The 18,824-nt window shown below is 48.9% G+C and overlaps 1 protein-coding gene across 1 annotated transcript in view; it reads left to right on the top strand.

The window, feature by feature from the left end:
- The window catches only part of ME1 (malic enzyme 1), a 283,827-nt gene that overhangs the window by 63,937 nt on the left and 201,066 nt on the right, over positions 1-18,824 (top strand). The window contains exon 3 of the mRNA XM_066604990.1: positions 7,645-7,794. Within this exon, the coding sequence (XP_066461087.1) occupies positions 7,645-7,794 (150 nt within the window). The remainder of the gene's footprint in view (positions 1-7,644; positions 7,795-18,824) is intronic.

Genomic DNA, 18,824 nt, shown 5'->3' with positions numbered 1-18,824 from the left:
TTAAAGACGTGGGCCAGGCATGGCACATGCGTGAGGCTGCCGAGCTGCAGAGCCGCCACCAGGTTACGGCCGTTGTCACACATGACCATGCCCGGTTGGAGGCTCAGCGGCGCAAGCCAGCGGTCGGTCTGCTCTGTCAGACCCTGCAGCAGTTCGTGGGCCGTGTGCCTCTTATCTCCTAAGCTGAGTAGTTTCAGCACGGCCTGCTGACGCTTGCCCACCGCTGTGCTGCCACGCCGCGCGACACCGACTGCTGGCGACGTGCTGCTGCTGACACATCTTGATTGCGAGACAGAGGTTGCGGAGGAGGAGGAGGATGGTTTAGTGGAGGAAGCATACACCGCCGCAGATACCAGCACCGAGCTGGGGCCCGCAATTCTGGGGGTGGGTAGGACATGAGCGGTCCCAGGCTCTGACTCGGTCTAAGCCTCCACTAAATTCACCCAATGTGCCGTCAGGGAGATATAGTGGCCCTGCCCGCCTGTGCTTGTCCACGTGTCCGTTGTTAAGTGGACCTTGCCAGTAACCGCGTTGGTGAGGGCGCGTACAATGTTGCGGGAGACGTGGTCGTGCAGGGCTGGGACGGCACATCGGGAAAAGTAGTCGACTGGGAACTGAGTAGCGCGGGGCCGCCGCCGCCATCATACTTTTGAAGGACTCTGTTTCCACAACCCTATACGGCAGCATCTCCAGGCTGATAAATTTTGCTATGTGCACGTTTAACGCTTGAGCGTGCGGGTGCGTGGCGGCGTACTTGCGCTTGCGCTCAAACACTTGCGCTAGCGACGGCTGGACGGTGCGCTGAGAGACATTGGTGGATGGGGCCGAGGACAGCGGAGGTGAGGGTGTGGGTGCAGGCCAGGAGACGGTAGTGCCTGTGTCCTCAGAGCGGGGTTGGATCTCAGTGGCAGGTTGGGGCACAGGGGGAGAGGCAGCAGTGCAAACCGGAGGCGGTGAACGGCCTTCGTCCCACCTTGTGGGGTGCTTGGCCATCATATGTCTGCGCATGCTGGTGGTGGTGAGGCTGGTGGTGGTGGCTCCCCGGCTGATCTTGGCGCGACAAAGGTTGCACACCACTGTTCGTCGGTCGTCTGCACTCTCAGTGAAAAACTGCCAGACCTTTGAGCACCTCGGCCTCTGCAGGGTGGCATGGCGCGAGGGGGCGCTTTGGGAAACAGTTGGTGGATTATTCGGTCTGGCCCTGCCTCTACCCCTGGCCACCGCACTGCCTCTTGCAACCTGCCCTGCTTCTGCCCTTGCCTCCCCCTTTGAAGACCTGTCCTCAGTAGGCGTAGCAAACCAGGTGGGGTCAGTCAACTCATCGTCCTGCTGCTCTTCCTCAGAATCCTCAGTGCGCTCCTCCCTCGGACTTACTGCCCTTACTACTACCTCACTGCAAGACAACTGTGTCTCATCGTCATTGTTCTCCTCACCCACTGAAAGCTCTTGAGACAGTTGCCGGAAGTCCCCAGCCTCATCCCCCGGACCCCGGGAACTTTGCAATGGTTGGGCATCAGTCAGGATAAACTCCTCTGGTGGGAGAGGAACCACTGCTTCCCAATCTGAGCAGGGGCCCGAGAACAGTTCCTGGGAGTCTGCCCGCTCCTCAGAATGTCTCATTTTCATGGAGTGAGGAGGCTGGGAGGAAGGAGGAGCAGCAGCCAGAGGATTCTGAGTTGCAGCAGTGGACGGCACAGAACTCTGGGTGGACGATAGGTTGCTCGAAGCACTTTCTGCCATCCACCACAGGACCTGCTCACACTGCTCATTTTCTAATAAGGGTCTACCGCGTGGACCCATTAAATGTGCTATGAATGTGGGGACGCCAGAAACGTGCCTCTCTCCTAATCCCGCAGCAGTCGGCTGCGATACACCAGGATCAGGAGCTCGGCCTGTGCCCACACCCGGACTTGGGCCTCCGCGTCCTCGGCCGCGCCCACGTCCTCTAGGCCTACCCCTACCCCTCAGCATGCTGTATTACCAGGAATGCAGAAACACAACACTGTAATTAAATATGCCGCTTATTGGCCTGTGGTTTGAGGCTGAGTTCGCTTACGGAACGCCAGGAAATAATTTGGCGCAAGCCTGCTGTAACACTTAGCTGGCTGCGTATTTATTTGGAGAACTACAACCCGCAGCAGACACAGACCCACAACACTGAGCAGAGTGACAGGCAGGCCAAATATTTGTTTTTCTTCAAATATTTTTTTCAAAAGGACCACTGCGTATATTCAATCTATATATGTCTTCTGGCCCTGCCTACGCAATTCTGTCCCTGATGTGTGTGTCACGGAACTGCAGTGTTGCACTGTCTGTTATTAAGTGCAACAGACCGGTGATTTCAGAGGCAGGAAATAATTTTGTGCAAGCCTGCTGTAACACTTAGCTGGCTGCGTATTTATTTGGAGAACTACAACCCGCAGCAGACACAGACCCAGAACACTGAGCAGAGTGACAGGCAGGCCAAATATTTGTTTTTCTTCAAATATTTTTTTCAAAAGGACCACTGCGTATATTCAATCTATAAGATGTCTTCTGGCCCTGCCTACACAATTCTGTCCCTGTAGTATTACTGCAGGGCGCAATGCTCTGCACGGCCGATATAGCAAAATGTGCAACAAAAAATGTGCAACACTGCTAAAAGCAGCCTCCACACTACTGCACACGGTCAGATGTGGCCCTAAGAAGGACCGTTGGGGTTCTTGAAGCCTACAATAACTCCTAATGCTCTCCCTGCCTCCACACTTCTGTCCCTGGAGTATTACTGCAGGGCGCAATGCTCTGCACGGCCGATATAGCAAAAAAAAAAAAATGTGCAACACTGCTAAAAGCAGCCTCCACAGTACTGCACATGGTTAGATGTGGCACTTAGAAGGACCGTTGGGGTTCTTGAAGCCTACACTAACTCCTAACACTCTCCCTACAGCAGCTCCAACACGATACCACTGTCCCTCAGCTATCTCACAACGCATCTGAGGCGAGCCGCGGGAGGGGCCGATTTTTATACTCAGGTGACACCTGATCTCCCCAGCCACTCACAGCAGGGGGGTGGTATAGGGCTTGAACGACGCAGGGGGAAGTTGTAATGCCTTCCCTGTCTTTCAATTGGCCAGAAAAGCGCGCTAACGTCTCAGAGAGGAAACTGAAAGTAACTTGAACATCGCGTGGTACTCGTTACGAGTAACGAGCATCTCGAACACGCTAATACTCGAGCGAGTATCAAGCTCGGACGAGTACGTTCGCTCATCTCTACCTGGAAGCAGTGTAAAGAGAGCAATTTCTGGGGAGAAGGTGAGAGAGGAGTTAAAAGCTGCATTATATAGGCTATTTATGTTGTGCGACAGCCACATAGGCAGAAGTAAGGGGCAGGACTACCATATATGTAAGAAGGAGCCTACACCTAAGGAGCATCTCCAACAAATGTTTGGGAACTGAGGGGATATTTTGGCCAGTCTCAATGGAGTTCTGTAACATTTGGTTAGAAGTTTATAGTTGTGTTCTTGGAACTTGCTGGACCTAGAAATTTTGGTCAAGTATTTAAATGCCGTTGTCAGAAATGACGGTGGCATTTGAATGGTTAACAGCTCCGATAAGTGTTGCAGCTTATCAGAGCTGTTGCGGGCAGGTGTTGGCTGTAAAAAACAGCCAGCATTCGCATTGTATGGAGCAGGGTCGACCCGTGATCTCCGTCCATACACACCCCAAAGCTGCAGGACGTAGCTGTACGTCCTATAGCGTTAAGGGGTTATTGAACTAAAAAAAATTAACAAATAAAACCAGTTCAATCATCCAAATAATGGAAGCGAGGAGTAACTTCAAATTTTGGACTCCTCGGAATATCCATCCTTTGTCTGTATGACATTTGTGCATATTTTAGGCATATAGTAGATCAATTTTTATGTTTTTCCGTCCAGCTACATTTCCATTCTTGATGGGAAACCTCCAAGCTATATTTCTGACTATTTATTTTCTTTTTAAAACATGGGCATGGGGTTATGCTAAACCTCTGAAGGGTACTGTACACAGAATGGCCATTTTATTAGAGTCGCCCATCTAGTAGAGCGATGGACCTCCCTTGGCCTTCAGAACTGCAGCAGTTCATCATGTCATAGATTCCACTAGGGGTTAAAATCGTTCTGCAGGAATATCAGCACAAAGTTATAGGATACTTTCCCGCAGTTGCCACAGATTAGATGGAGTTACTGACATGATCTGAGCAGCTGACACAATGTGTCTATTGATTCATGGTGCTAGCAATACATTATGATTAGAGATGAGCGAACGTACTCGTTTCGACTAATTACTCGATCGAGCACCGCGATTTTTGAGTACTTCACTACTCGGGTGAAAAGATTCGGGGGGCGCCGGGGGGGCGGGGGGAGGCGTGGCGGAGCGGGGGGTAGCAGCGGGGAACAGGGGGGAGCCCTCTCTCTCTCCCTCTCCCCCCCACTCCCCGCTGCAACCCCCCACTCACCCACGGCGCCCCCCGAATCTTTTCGCCCGAGTACGGAAGTACTCGAAAATCGCGGTGCTCGGGCGAAAAAGGGGCGTGGTCTAGTAGGTTTGCTCATCTCTAATTAGGATCCTACAGAAATCTAGCTTCACCTGACCAAGTGATGTTTTTTCACTGCTCAGTATCTAATTTTTGTTGTGTTTTGCCCACTGGAGTTATGTTTTTTTTTATTTCTCTTAGACAGGAATGACACTCAGACTGATTGTCTACTGTTATAGCTCATATGTGCTTTTAAAAAATCCAACAAATTGTGCTTTTGGACACTTCAGTTGGAGCACCTGCATTGTATTTGGCTGCAATTTGCTTGACTGTTCACCTCCTGTTCATCAGAATCATTTTGAACATCCTTCTCTTTCATTGACAAGTTATTTACCGTATATACCGGCGTATAAGACGACTTTTGAACCCCGAAAAATCTGCTCTGCAGTCGGGGGTCGTCTTATGCGCCGGTAATACAAAAAAAAAAAAAGTGTAAAAAAAAAAAATTCATTACTCACCTCCCCCGGTGTCCTGTCGCGCTCCGGCAGGATGTCGCTCGCTCCTCGTCCCCGGCGCAGCAGTGCTTTCTGAATGCGGGGCTTGAAATCCCCGCTTCCAGAAAGCTAATACACACGCCGGCAGCCATGACAGCATTGAATGGCTGTGATTGGCTGAAGGCGCACGTGTTAGCAATCACACCCATTCAATGATGTCATTGAATAGTGTGATTGGCTGAAGCCACGTGGGCTTTAGCCAATCACAGCCATTCAATGACGTCATTGAATGGGTGTGATTGCTAACACGTGCGCCTTCAGCCAATCACAGCCATTCAATGCTGTCATGGCTGCCGGCGTGTGTATTAGCTTTCTGGAAGCGGGGATTTCAAGCCCCGCATTCAGAAAGCACTGCTGCGCCGGGGACGAGGAGCGAGCGACATCCTGCCGGAGCGCGACAGAACACCGGGGGAGGTGAGTAATGAATTTTTTTTTTTTTCTCCACTGTATTACCGGCGTATAAGGTGAAAGTTGGGGGGTCGTCTTATACGCCCCGTCGCCTTATACGCCGGTATATACGGTACATCCACATGATCCCCCTATTGCTGGAAGTTTTTCCTCAATCATATCATTCTTGATATACTCTTGATACTGTTGCATGAGAAAACCCCACACAGATGGTTAGCAGCTTTTGAAGTATTGGCCCCAGCTAGTCTAGCAGTGATGAAGATGCCTTGTTTTGAAATCACTCAAATCGCTCAAGTTTCCCATTCTAACACATAGGCAAAAAATTAAGTCTAAAAGACTGGCAGTGGTGGCACAACACTCCAAGCTAAAACATATTGAAAGTAACCAGGAGATGTGGAAGCTTCCTTTATTAAATAGTGGCCAGCATGTGAAAACGCGTTTCGGAGGAACCCCTTTGTCAGTTCAGCTGGTATTAAAATATACAAGCAATTAGTGGGTCCCAAAAGGTTTAAAGGGGATCCTGCTTGTCTGTATCTATAGCATGGGTCAGCAGTCCCATCGCCTCTCCAAGGCGGAGCATATTATAAAACCTTTAGTAAATATTAAGTTGTCCATAAAGCCAAGGCAATAGAAGCATCACTTTAGAGCCTCAGAAGTATCTCAATAGATTTACAGAGCTAACAGCAGAATACCTATTTGAGCAAATGTTTCTCATATTGCAAAAATTCATTTGCGCTTGCTGTGTGTTAATTAAATTCTGCATATTATGGCAAAAAATTCCCACTGATTGTCCTCAAGAAACCTAGAAAAGTATCTTAGCTTGGCTTCTTCTGAAGAGTTTTGGCAGTGTTAAAACTGACGTGATGAAGAATTGTTTATAATAGCCAGGCTGTGTGGTTTATTAAAAACTTGGCAAAAGTATTAGTAATTGGCAGATGAGCTGACATAGCCGAAAATGGTTTCTAATATTAAGCAGGTGCTCTCTGAAGAATGACTGTGTTGTTGGTAATGGTTTACTCTACCAGGTTTTATTATTGCCAGAATGAACAAGCATGAAGTCAATGTGTATGCTTATATGTCAAACAACTCATGAAGTAGCTATAGAATATGTGCATACCGTACCTCCCTACTTTCAGACAGATCAGAGAGGAACTGTAGCCTTGCATAGCCTTTCTGTGTCCTAGCTTTCTAGGATCATTTGCTTTCCCCTTAAAAATACCAAAGCTAAAGAGTGCAAACATAGAGACAGTCAGAGCATAAATGTATAACTATATGCCCCAGTATTTAGTGATTGCCACATGGCTCTCAAATACAGCCACAAGCATTACTATACAAAAGTCAAGTAAAATGTCACAAGATACATTATAATTAGAGATGAGCGAATATACTCATTTCGAGTAATTACTCGATCGAGCACCGCGATTTTCGAGTACTTCCGTACTCGGGTGAAAAGATTCGGGGGGCGGGGGGAGGCGTGGCGGAGCTGGGGGTAGCAGCGGGGAACAGGGGGGAGCCCTCTCTCTCTCCCTCTCCCCCCACTCCCCGCTGCAACCCCCCACTCACCCACGGCACCCCCCAAATCTTTTCGCCCGAGTACGGAAGTACTCGAAAATCGCGGTGCTCAGGCGAAAAAGTGGCGTGGCCGAGTAGGTTCGCTCATGTCTAATTATAATCTCATGCCCCATCAAAGTGGTGTCCATATGCACTCCAAAAGAGCCTACCATGTGCCTGACTGCATCTACAGTGCAAGCCACAGTCAACCCTTAATGGGGTTTTCCATCAGCAGGAGTCAGTGTCACAGTTTGACCATTCCAATTATGTCTAATAAAACAGAGAAGACAATTTAGTTTCCTGAGAGCTATTGGGTCTCAGACTCACTGGGCTATTTGTCATTTAAGGGGATGGGAAAGGGGACTCAAAGGACTGCAGACTTGACTGCATCTTGAAAACTATTAGAACTACATAACTGTCTCTGAATTACTTTATGGCATTTTGCTATCACAGTTTTACTTTGTTTGGCTAATTTTTGCATTGAAAATAAATATTTTATACATTGTTACATCACTGCTAAAGAGTCTGCATAGCAGTAAGTAATCTCTTTTGACCCTGAATTTCACTGAAAAGATGAAAGACAATGTAAAACACTTAATTATTTGTTTGTATTTCATTTATATGTGTTGCATGTTTCAGGTATATTTTGCTGATGGGTCTCCAGGATCGCAATGAGAAACTGTTTTACAAAGTTTTGACATCAGACATTGAAAGATTCATGCCCATTGTTTACACTCCAACTGTGGGCTTGGCTTGTCAACAGTATGGGTTAGCATTTCGAAGACCAAGGTAATGTGAACCCACGTTTATTGATCTATTGTTTCGATAGCCTTACTAAAATAGTACTAACAGAAGTTGCTTTGTTTGAACACAGCTGAAACGTGTAACATCACATAAAACAGCAGAAGATGTTGTTTTATTTGGATTCGATTTTGGCATCATTGCGTTAATCCAAATTTATTTTTGTGTATATTTACTGCATCATATGGATATATTCAGAACTAAATTTGAAGATGGAATTGGCTCGTACACTTTTTGACCTAACATTTGGGTTCAAGCTTCAAAGTGATTTGTACAGCTCAGTCAATGTATTTTTCCCTTCATAACTAAAACATGGCTTTTTTGAAATGCCAAAACTTCTGGCAATGCAGAATATAGGCTTATACACATCATAAATATTAAATTACAGAGCTCCGTCTTCCAAGCTGTGCCTAATTGGTTCTTCTGAAGAGTCTTGTGCAGCATCATTCAGACATAGCAACATGTAATTAATGATGCAGACAGTGGAAAAGTCATGTGGGATTCAGAAGCTGAAATTGGATCAGGCAATTTGACTTTCTCTTCTACATAAAACAGGGTGTATGTATATATATATATAGTGTAAGTGCAATAATAGAAGTTGCCTTAGAATGCATACATTTTGTATGTAGCGATACCAAGATACCATAGTCTAGTGGTCTGAAGCTACTTTTTCATGACACGTAGGTGCTATGGGTATTTTCATAATTGCTCTCTCTGGATTTCATTCCAGCAAGCTCCCCCATACATATAAAATCCTTGAGTGATCTAATGTGACTTGGTAACGCAAATTTAATTAGGAGACAAATTTAAAATCAAGGAAAGCTAAGAAGAAAGATGCATATGTACAGCATAAAAGTTTACCAAGATTAAAAAAGTTTAAAAATAGTAATATTTACACCCACAGAGATTAGACAGTCTGTAACGTAAATAGAAATAATAAATTATAGCTATGGTGATAACTAGAGATGAGCGAGTGTACTCGCTTAGGCAAACTACTCGAGCGAGTAGTGCCTTATGCGAGTACCTGCCCGCTCGTCTCTAAAGATTCAGGTGCTGGCGGGAGTGAGCAGGGGGGGGGAGAGAGATCTCCCCACCCCTGTTCCTCCCCACTGTCCTCCGCCGCTCCCCGCCCCCCGCCGGCACCCGAATCTTTTGAGACGAGCTGGCAGGTATTCGCATAAGGCATTACCTTCTCGAGTAGTTTGCCTTAGCGAGTACGCTCGCTCCTCTCTAGTGATAACATTTGCAAGCTTCTTCTTTGTTGTCCAAAAATTTTTTTCTGGTAAATGAACTAACCACTTCCATCCCACTGTGAGAGGAAGGGCTTTTCTTCTGAACAAGATTACCAGTTGAACGCGCCAAAAATAATAGACCACAAAGTCTCTGAATACACAATAATATACAACTTCAATCTTTATTAAAAGTGGAAAACCAAGTAAGAGTCGCAAGTAAGTAGTCAAAAACATTGCAAACACACCCTACCTCATTCTATTTCGGTAATCCCTCACTACAATTTTTTGGGGTTATTGGGATCAAGTGATTGTCAAGATATATTTGTGCCTGTGTATTTCTTTTTGTTAGCCTCATTATATCATGGATCAGACTTTTTTATATTGTCATTGTTACACTACCTGACTATGCGGAATCAAACTTTACCGAGATTTGGAACTTTTTGCAGAAAAGCTAGAACTAGTTTCAAACATTCATCGTGTAAGGGTGCAATGACCTAAAGAACAGATGCTCCCAGAACAGTATCCTAAAAGGGAACTTCACTAAGGACAGCATAAAGTACTGACAGACATGCTGATTTCAGCGGTATATGACTTATGGAAATGTGCAGTAATTTTTAAGAACTTACAGCTTGTTCCTGCGGCTCCCCGAAAGTGATGAGTCCAATTAATTCATGGGATGCTGCTAGTCCCAGCAACCCTTCGTTATTGACAGTTTTCTCAGTATGCAGTGTAATAGCTGGAAACCTGGCACTCAGGGTCGATTGGTGGGGTTAGAGACATCTCATAATGAAACAAAAGTAAAGAACACCAATAGCAAAGAAGGGTTTTCCAGTCAGGCCAGCAAAAAGAAAAAATGCTAGTCATTCATCCAATCCATAGCACAAATTCCAGTACTTCTGGGTTATCTGTAGAGATGAGCGAGCACCAAAATGCTCGGGTGCTCGTTACTCGGGACGAAATTTTCGCGATGCTCGAGGGTTCGTTTCGAGTAACGAACCCCATTGAAGTCAATGGGCGACCCGAGCATTTTTGTATATCGCCGATGCTCGCTAAGGTTTCCAGTTGTGAAAATCTGGGCAATTCAAGAAAGTGATGGGAACGATACAGCAACGGATAGGGCAGGCGAGGGGCTACATGTTGGGCTGCATCTCAAGTTCCCAGGTCCCACTATTAAGCCACAATAGCGTCAAGAGTGCCCCCTCCCAACAATTTTTACTTCTGAAAAGTCCTCATTAGCAATGCATACCTTAGCTAAGCACCACACTACCTCCAACAAAGCACAATCACTGCCTGCATGACACTCCGCTGCCACTTCTCCTGGGTTACATGCTGCCCAAACCCCCCCGCACGACCCAGTGTCCACAGCGCACACCAAAGTGTCCCTGCGCAGCCTTCAGCTGCCCTCATGCCACACCACCCTCATGTCTATTTATAAGTGCGTCTGCCATGAGGAGGAACCGCAGGCACACACTGCAGAGCGTTGGCACGGCTAGGCAGCGACCCTCTTTAAAAGGGGCGGGGCGATAGCCCACAATGCTGTACAGAAGCAATGAGAAATATAATCCTGTGCCACCGCCATCAGGAGCTGCACACGTGGGCATAGCAATGGGGAACCTATGTGCCACACACTATTCATTCTGTCAAGGTGTCTGCATGCCCCAGTCAGACCGCGTTTTTTTATAAATAGTCACAGGCAGGTACAACTCCGCAATGGGAATTCCGTGTGCACCCACAGCATGGGTGGCTCCTTGGAGCCCACCGGCTGTACATAAATGTATCCCATTGCAGTGCCCTGGACAGCAGAGCTAACGTCAGATTAAATGCAGGTGGGCTTCGGCCCACACTGCATGCCCCAACCTGACCGGGGTTTTTCATTCATAGACACAGGCAGGTACAACTCCCTATTGTGAAGTCCCTGTGGACCCACAGCATGGGTGGCTCCCTGGAACCCACTGGCGGTACATAAATATATCCCATTGCAGTGCCCATCACAGCTGAGGTAATGTCATGTTTTATGCAGGTGGGCTTCGGCCCACACTGCATGCCCCAGTCAGACTGGGGTTCTTTAGAAGTGGACACATGCAGTTACAACTCCGTGTGGACCGACAGCATTGGTGGCTCCCTGGAACCCACCGACGGTACATTAATATATCCCATTGCAGTGCCCAGCACAGCTGAGGTAATGTCATGTTTAATGCAGGTGGGCTTCGGCCCACACTGCATGCCCCAGTCAGACTGGGGTTCTTTAGAAGTGGACACATGCAGTTACAACTCCGTGTGGACTGACAGCATGGGTGGGTGCCAGGAAGCCACCGGCGGTACATAAATATATCCCATTGCATTGCCCATCACAGCTGAGGTAATGTCATGTTTAATGCAGGTGGGCTTCGGCCCACACTGCATGCCCCAGTCAGACTGGGGTTCTTTAGAAGTAGACACATGCAGTTACAACTCCGTGTGGACCGACAGCATGGGTGGGTGCCAGGAACCAACCGGCGGTACATAAATATATCCCATTGCATTGCCCATCACAGCTGAGGTAATGTCATGTTTAATGCAGGTGGGCTTCAGCCCACACTGCATGCCCCAGTCAGACTGGGGTTCTTTAGAAGTGGACACATGCAGTTACAACTCCATGTGGACCGACAGCATGGGTGGGTGCCAGGAACCCACCGGCGGTACATAAATATATCCCATTGCATTGCCCATCACAGCTGAGGTAATGTCATGTTTAATGCAGGTGGGCTTCAGCCCACACTGCATGCCCCAGTCAGACTGGGGTTCTTTAGAAGTGGACACATGCAGTTACAACTCCATGTGGACCGACAGCATGGGTGGGTGCCAGGAAGCCACCGGCGGTACATAAATATATCCCATTGCATTGCCCATCACAGCTGAGGTAATGTCATGTTTAATGCAGGTGGGCTTCGGCCCACACTGCATGCCCCAGTCAGACTGGGGTTCTTTAGAAGTGGACACATGCAGTTACAACTTCGTGTGGACCGACAGCATGGGTGGCTCCCTGGAACCCACCGACGGTACATAAATGTATCCCATTGCAGTGCCCAGCACAGCTGAGGTAATGTCATGTTTAATGCAGGTGGGCTTCGGCCCACACTGCATGCCCCAGTCAGACTGGGGTTCTTTAGAAGTGGACACATGCAGTTACAACTCCGTGTGGACCGACAGCATGGGTGGGTGCCAGGAACCCACTGACGGTACATAAATATATCCCATTGCAGTGCCCAGCACAGCTGAGGTAATGTCATGTTTAATGCAGGTGGGCAAAAAATTTATTGGATTACACTGTAGGCGAGGGCCCCAAAAAATTGGTGTACCCACAGTACTAATGTACGTCAGAAAAATTGCCCATGCCCAATCAAGAGGGCAGGTGAAACCCATTAATCGCTTTGGTTAATGTGGCTTAACTTGTAACTAGGCCTGGAGGCAGTCCAGTTAAAATAAAAATTGGTTCAGGTGCAAGTTTCAACGCTTTAATGAGCATTAAAACGTATAAAAATTGTTTACAAAAATTATATGACTGAGCCTTGTGGGCCTAAGAAAAATTGCCCGTTCGGCGTGATTACGTCAGGTTTCAGGAGGAGGAGCAGGAGGAGGAGGATGAATATTATACACAGATTGATGAAGCTAAAAGGTCCACGTTTTTGATGGTGATAGAGAACAATGCTTCCATCCGCGGGTGCAGCCTACGTATTGTTTAGGTATCGCTGCTGTCCGCTGGTGGAGAAGAGAAATCTGGGGAAATCCAGGCTTTGTTCATCTTGATGAGTGTAAGCCTGTCGGCACTGTCGGTTGACAGGCGGGTACGCTTATCCGTGATGATTCCCCCAGCCGCACTAAACACCCTCTCTGACAAGACGCTAGCCGCAGGACAAGGAAGCACCTCCTGGGCATACCGTGCGAGTTCAGGCCACGTGTCCAGCTTCGACACCCAGTAGTTGTAAGGGGCAGAGGCGTCACGGAGGACAGTCGTGCGATCGGCTACATACTCCCTCACCATCCTTTTACAGTGCTCCCGCCGACTCAGCCTTGACTGGGGAGCGGTGACACAGTCTTGCTGGGGAGCCAGAAAGCTGTCAAAGGCCTTAGAGAGTGTTCCCCTGCCTGTGCTGTACATGCTGCCTGATCTCCGCGCCTCCCCTGCTACCTGGCCCTCGGAACTGCGCCTTCGGCCACTAGCGCTGTCGGATGGGAATTTTACCATCAGTTTGTCCGCCAGGGTCCTGTGGTATAGCATCACTCTCGAACCCCTTTCCTCTTCGGGTATGAGAGTGGAAAGGTTCTCCTTATACCGTGGGTCGAGCAGTGTGTACACCCAGTAATCCGTAGTGGCCAGAATGTGTGTAACGCGAGGGTCACGAGAAAGGCATCCTAACATGAAGTCAGCCATGTGTGCCAGGGTACCTGTACACAACACATGGCTGTCCTCACTAGGAAGATCACTTTCAGGATCCTCCTCCTCCTCAGGCCATACACGCTGAAAGGATGACAGGCAAGCAGCATGGGTACCCTCAGCAGTGGGCCAAGCTGTCTCTTCCCCCTCCTCCTCATCCTCCTCCCCCTCCTCCTCCTCCTTAACACGCTGAGATATAGACAGGAGGGTGCTCTGACTATCCAGCGACATACTGTCTTCCCCCAACTCTGTTTCCGAGCGCAGGGAACTTCTCAAGAGGCATAGCAGAGGAATGGTGATGCTAATGATTGCAGCATCGCCGCTCACCATCTGGGTAGACTCCTCAAAGTTTCCAAGGACCTGGCAGATGTCTGCCAACCAGGCCCACTCTTCTGTAAAGAATTGAGGAGGCTGACTCCCACTGCGCCGCCCATGTTGGAGTTGGTATTGCACTATAGCTCTACGCTGCTCATAGAGCCTGGCCAACATGTGGAGCGTAGAGTTCCACCGTGTGGGTACGTCGCATAGCAGTCGGTGCACTGGCAGATGAAACCGATGTTGCAGGGTGCGCAGGGTGGCAGCGTCCGTGTGGGACTTGCGGAAATGTGCGCAGAGCTGGCGCACCTTTCCGAGCAGGTCTGACAAGCGTGGGTAGCTTTTCAGAAAGCGCTGAACCACCAAATTAAAGACGTGGGCCAGGCATGGCACGTGCGTGAGGCTGCCGAGCTGCAGAGCCGCCACCAGGTTACGGCCGTTGTCACACACGACCATGCCCGGTTGGAGGCTCAGCGGCGCAAGCCAGCGGTCGGTCTGCTCTGTCAGACCCTGCAGCAGTTCGTGGGCTGTGTGCCTCTTCTCTCCTAAGCTGAGTAGTTTCAGCACGGCCTGCTGACGCTTGCCCACCGCTGTGCTGCCGTGCCACGCGACACTGACTGCTGGCGACGTGCTGCTGCTGACACATCTTGATTGCGAGACAGAGGTTGCGTAGGAGGAGGAGGAGGAGGAGGAGGAGGAGGAGGAGGGTGGTTTAGTGGAGGAAGCATACACCGCCGCAGATACCACCACTGAGCTGGGGCCCGCAATTCTGGGGGTGGGTAGGACGTGAGCGGTCCCAGGCTCTGACTCTGTCCCAGCCTCCACTAAATTCACCCAATGTGCCGTCAGGGAGATATAGTGACCCTGCCCGCCTGTGCTTGTCCACGTGTCCGTTGTTAAGTGGACCTTGGCAGTAACCACGTTGGTGAGGGCACGTACAATGTTGCGGGAGACGTGGTCGTGCAGGGCTGGGACGGCACATCGGGAAAAGTAGTGGCGACTGGGAACTGAGTAGCGCGGGGCCGCGGCCGCCATCATACCTTTGAAAGCCTCCGTTTCCACAACCCTATATGGCAGCATCTCCAGGCTGATAAATTTGGCTATGTGCACGTTTAACGCTTGAGCGTGCGGGTGCGTGGCGGCGTACTTGCGCTTGCGCTCCAACACTTGCGCTAGCGACGGCTGGACGGTGCGCTGAGAGACATTGGTGGATGGGGCCGAGGACAGCGGAGATGAGGGTGTGGGTGCAGGCAAGGAGACGGTAGTGCCTGTGTCCTGAGAGGGGGGTTGGATCTCAGTGGCAGGTTGGGGCACAGGGGGAGAGGCAGCGGTGCAAACCGGAGGCGGTGAACGGCCTTCGTCCCACCTTGTGGGGTGCTTGGCCATCATATGTCTGCGCATGCTGGTGGTGGTGAGGCTGGTGGTGGTGGCTCCCCGGCTGATCTTGGCGCAACAAAGGTTGCACACCACTGTTCGTCGGTCGTCTGCACTCTCAGTGAAAAACTGCCAGACCTTTTGAGCACCTCGGCCTCTGCAGGGTGGCATGGCGCGAGGGGGCGCTTTGGGAAACAGTTGGTGGATTATTCGGTCTGGCCCTGCCTCTACCCCTGGCCACCGCACTGCCTCTTCCAACCTGCCCTGCTGCTGCACTTACCTCCTCCTCTGAAGACCTGTCCTTAGTAGGCGTAGCAAACCAGGTGGGGTCAGTCACCTCATCGTCCTGCTGCTCTTCCTCCGAATCCTCTGTGCGCTCCTCCCTCGGACTTACTCCAATTACTACTACCTGAGTGATAGACAACTGTGTCTCATCGTCATCGTCCTCCTCACCCACTGAAAGCTCTTGAGACAGTTGCCGGAAGTCCCCAGCCTCATCCCCCGGACCCTGGGAACTTTCCAAAGGTTGGGTATCGGTCACAACAAACTCCTCCGGTGGGAGAGGAACCATTGCTGGCCATTCTGGGCAGGGGCCCAGGAACAGTTCCTGGGAGTCTGCCTGCTCCTCAGAATGTGTCATTGTAATGGAGTGAGGAGGCTGGGAGGAAGGAGGAGCAGCAGCCAGAGGATTCAGAGTTGCAGCAGTGGACGGCGCAGAACTCTGGGTGGTCGATAGATTGCTGGATGCACTTTCTGCCATCCACAACAGGACCTGCTCACACTGCTCATTTTCTAATAAAGGTCTACCGCGTGGCCCCATTAATTGTGAGATGAATGTGGGGACGCCAGAAACGTGCCTCTCTCCTAATCCCGCAGCAGTCGGCTGCGATACACCTGGATCAGGAGCTCGGCCTGTGCCCACACTCTGACTTGGGCCTCCACGTCCTCGCCCGCATCCACGTCCTCTAGGCCTACCCCTACCCCTCAGCATGCTGTATTACCAGTAGTGCAGAAACAGAACGCTGTAATTAAATGTGCCGCTTATTGGCCTGTGGTTGGAGACTGACTTTGCTTACGGAACGCACAGCAGAGGCAGGAAAGAATTTTGCGCAAGCCTGCTGTAACACTTAGCTGGCTGCGTATGAATTAGGACAACTACCCCCAGCAGAGACGCAGTACAGTCAGGACGGTCACAGGCAGCCCAAATAGATTTTTTTCCCCAAATTTGTTTGGAAAAGACCACTGCGTATATAGACTGGATATGTCTTTCACTGTCCCTGCCTCACCACCACTACTGGCCGTGGACTATGTAAAATTACTGCAGGACGCAATGCTCTGGACGCAATGCTCTGCACGGCCGATATACAAAAATAAAAAAGTGCAACACTGCAAAAAGCAGCCTCAACTGTACTGCACACGGTCAGATGTGGCCCTAAGAAGGACCGTTGGGGTTCTTGAAGCCTAAAATCACTCCTAACGCTCTCCCTATAGCAGCTCCGGCATCAGCAGCACTTTCCCTGATCTCTGTCAGAATGCATCTGTGGCGAGCCGCGGGAGGGGCCGATTTATATACTCGGGTGACACCTGATCTCGCCAGCCACTCACTGCAGGGGGGTGGTATAGGGCTTGAACGTCGCAGGGGGAAGTTGTAATGTCTTCCCTGTCTTTCTATTGGCCAGAAAAGCGCGCTAACGTCTCAGAGATGAAAGTGAAAGTAACTCGAACATCGCGTGGTGCTCGCCTCTAGTAACGAGCATCTCGAACACGCTAATACTCGAACGAGTATCAAGCTCGGACGAGTACGTTCGCTCATCTCTAGTTATCTGTCATCACTTTTTAAATATATACCATTTGACACTATTTTACAGGTTATTGCCGTGTTTATACTACCTGAATAATCTAATATAAAAGATCCTACGTGCTTTTTCTTGACCACCCATTTTAACCCCTTTGCCTGACCTTTGGTGGATTATTTTGGTGTCATTAGTCCTCGGCCGCCAACAGAAGATCACTTCCTGGTTACGGGATTCATAAATCCCGTCCCCAGAAAGCAATTGCTCAGCCAATCAATGCAGTGTTCAATAAACCAATGCGATGGCTGTGATTGGTTCACGAGTGCTGCTCAGCCAAGCAATGCAGCGCTCGATGAACCAATCAGGACCATCGCTTTCTGGAAATGAGATTTATGAATCCCGTAACCAGGAATTGATCTTCTGTGGGCGGCCAAGGACTGCAGGAAGCGCATCATAGCTCCGGAGAGCAGCAGGAGGGACCTGGACCAAACCTGCTAGGTAAGTATAATAAGACATCCCCCGAAAATAAGACCTAGAACCTTTTTTGGGACAAAAATTAATATAAGACAGGTTCTTACTTTTGGGGGAAGCATGGTAGTGGTCTACAGCTCAGTGACTGTATTCTCTCTGTGTAGTAGATCCAATCTGTAGAGTATACCAGAGTTACAAGATATTACGTCAGGATTCACTGAGTATACTGGGGGTTCCACAATAACATATATTATACTAAGTGGTGTAATATACCATAATTGAATGTTGCCATGTTCCCAAAACGTGGCAGACCAAGCCATGGATGACGAGCAGCTCAGTGACTGCACGCAGGTATATACACTCATCTCTGCCTCACACAGGCGTATATACATTCAGCTCTGCTGCATGCAGGTATATTGGTCTTCAGATCAATAACTGCATGCAGATATGCACACTCAGCTCTGCTACACGCAAGTATGTACATTTAGCTCTGCTACCCGCAGGTATACACACTGTGCTCTGATACACACAGGTACACACTCTGCTCTACTACACGGTGGTATACACACTCTGCTACATGCAGGTATATACACTTAGCTCTACTACATGCAGATATACGTGTACACTCAGCAACTCTGCTGCAGGCAGGTATATACACTCAGCTCTGCTACACTCATGCATTAATACACTAAGCTCTGCTGCACACAGGCATATAGTAGTCTACAGCTCCGTGACTGCACACAGGTATATACATTCAGCTGTGCTACATGTAGGTACATACACTCCGCTCTGCTACATGCAGATATATACACTTAGCTTTGCTATATGCAGGTATATACACTCAGCTCTAATACACGCAGGTATATACACTCAGCTCTACTAAATGCAGGTATATAGTGGTCTACACCTTAATCAATGCATGCAGGTATATACATTCAGCTCTGCTACATGCAGGTATATACACTCAACTCTCTGATATGCAGGTATACAGTAGTCTAGAGCTCAGTGACTGCATTCTCTCTCTGCGTTAGATCCAATTTGTAGAGTATACGAGAGATACAAGATATTACCGCAAGATACAACGAATATGCTGGGGTCTTCACAGTAACATATACTATACTAAGTGATGTAATATACCCTAATTGACTGTTGCCATGTCCCCTAAACATGGAAGACCAAGCCGTGGACGGCGAACAATTCAAGCCGAATCCTTGGATCGACAGTTCTTAAAACATTTACAACCATATTTCGCAAACATTTTATGTTCCATAGTGAACAACAGGTCAATCTAGTGTTATAAATATTTATATTTTGAAGAAATAAACAGTGTTTTTGTTACACATATGTATTTGTGAAATTAATTTAAAAAACTGGTGACAGATAACCCACAAGTACCCAAAACCAACAAAAAGACTCTCT

Source organism: Eleutherodactylus coqui, chromosome 1 (assembly GCF_035609145.1).
Source record: "Eleutherodactylus coqui strain aEleCoq1 chromosome 1, aEleCoq1.hap1, whole genome shotgun sequence".
Classification (NCBI taxonomy): domain Eukaryota; kingdom Metazoa; phylum Chordata; class Amphibia; order Anura; family Eleutherodactylidae; genus Eleutherodactylus; species Eleutherodactylus coqui.
Note: the sequence above shows the minus strand (reverse complement) of the source record. Positions and strands in the feature narration are given on the sequence as shown.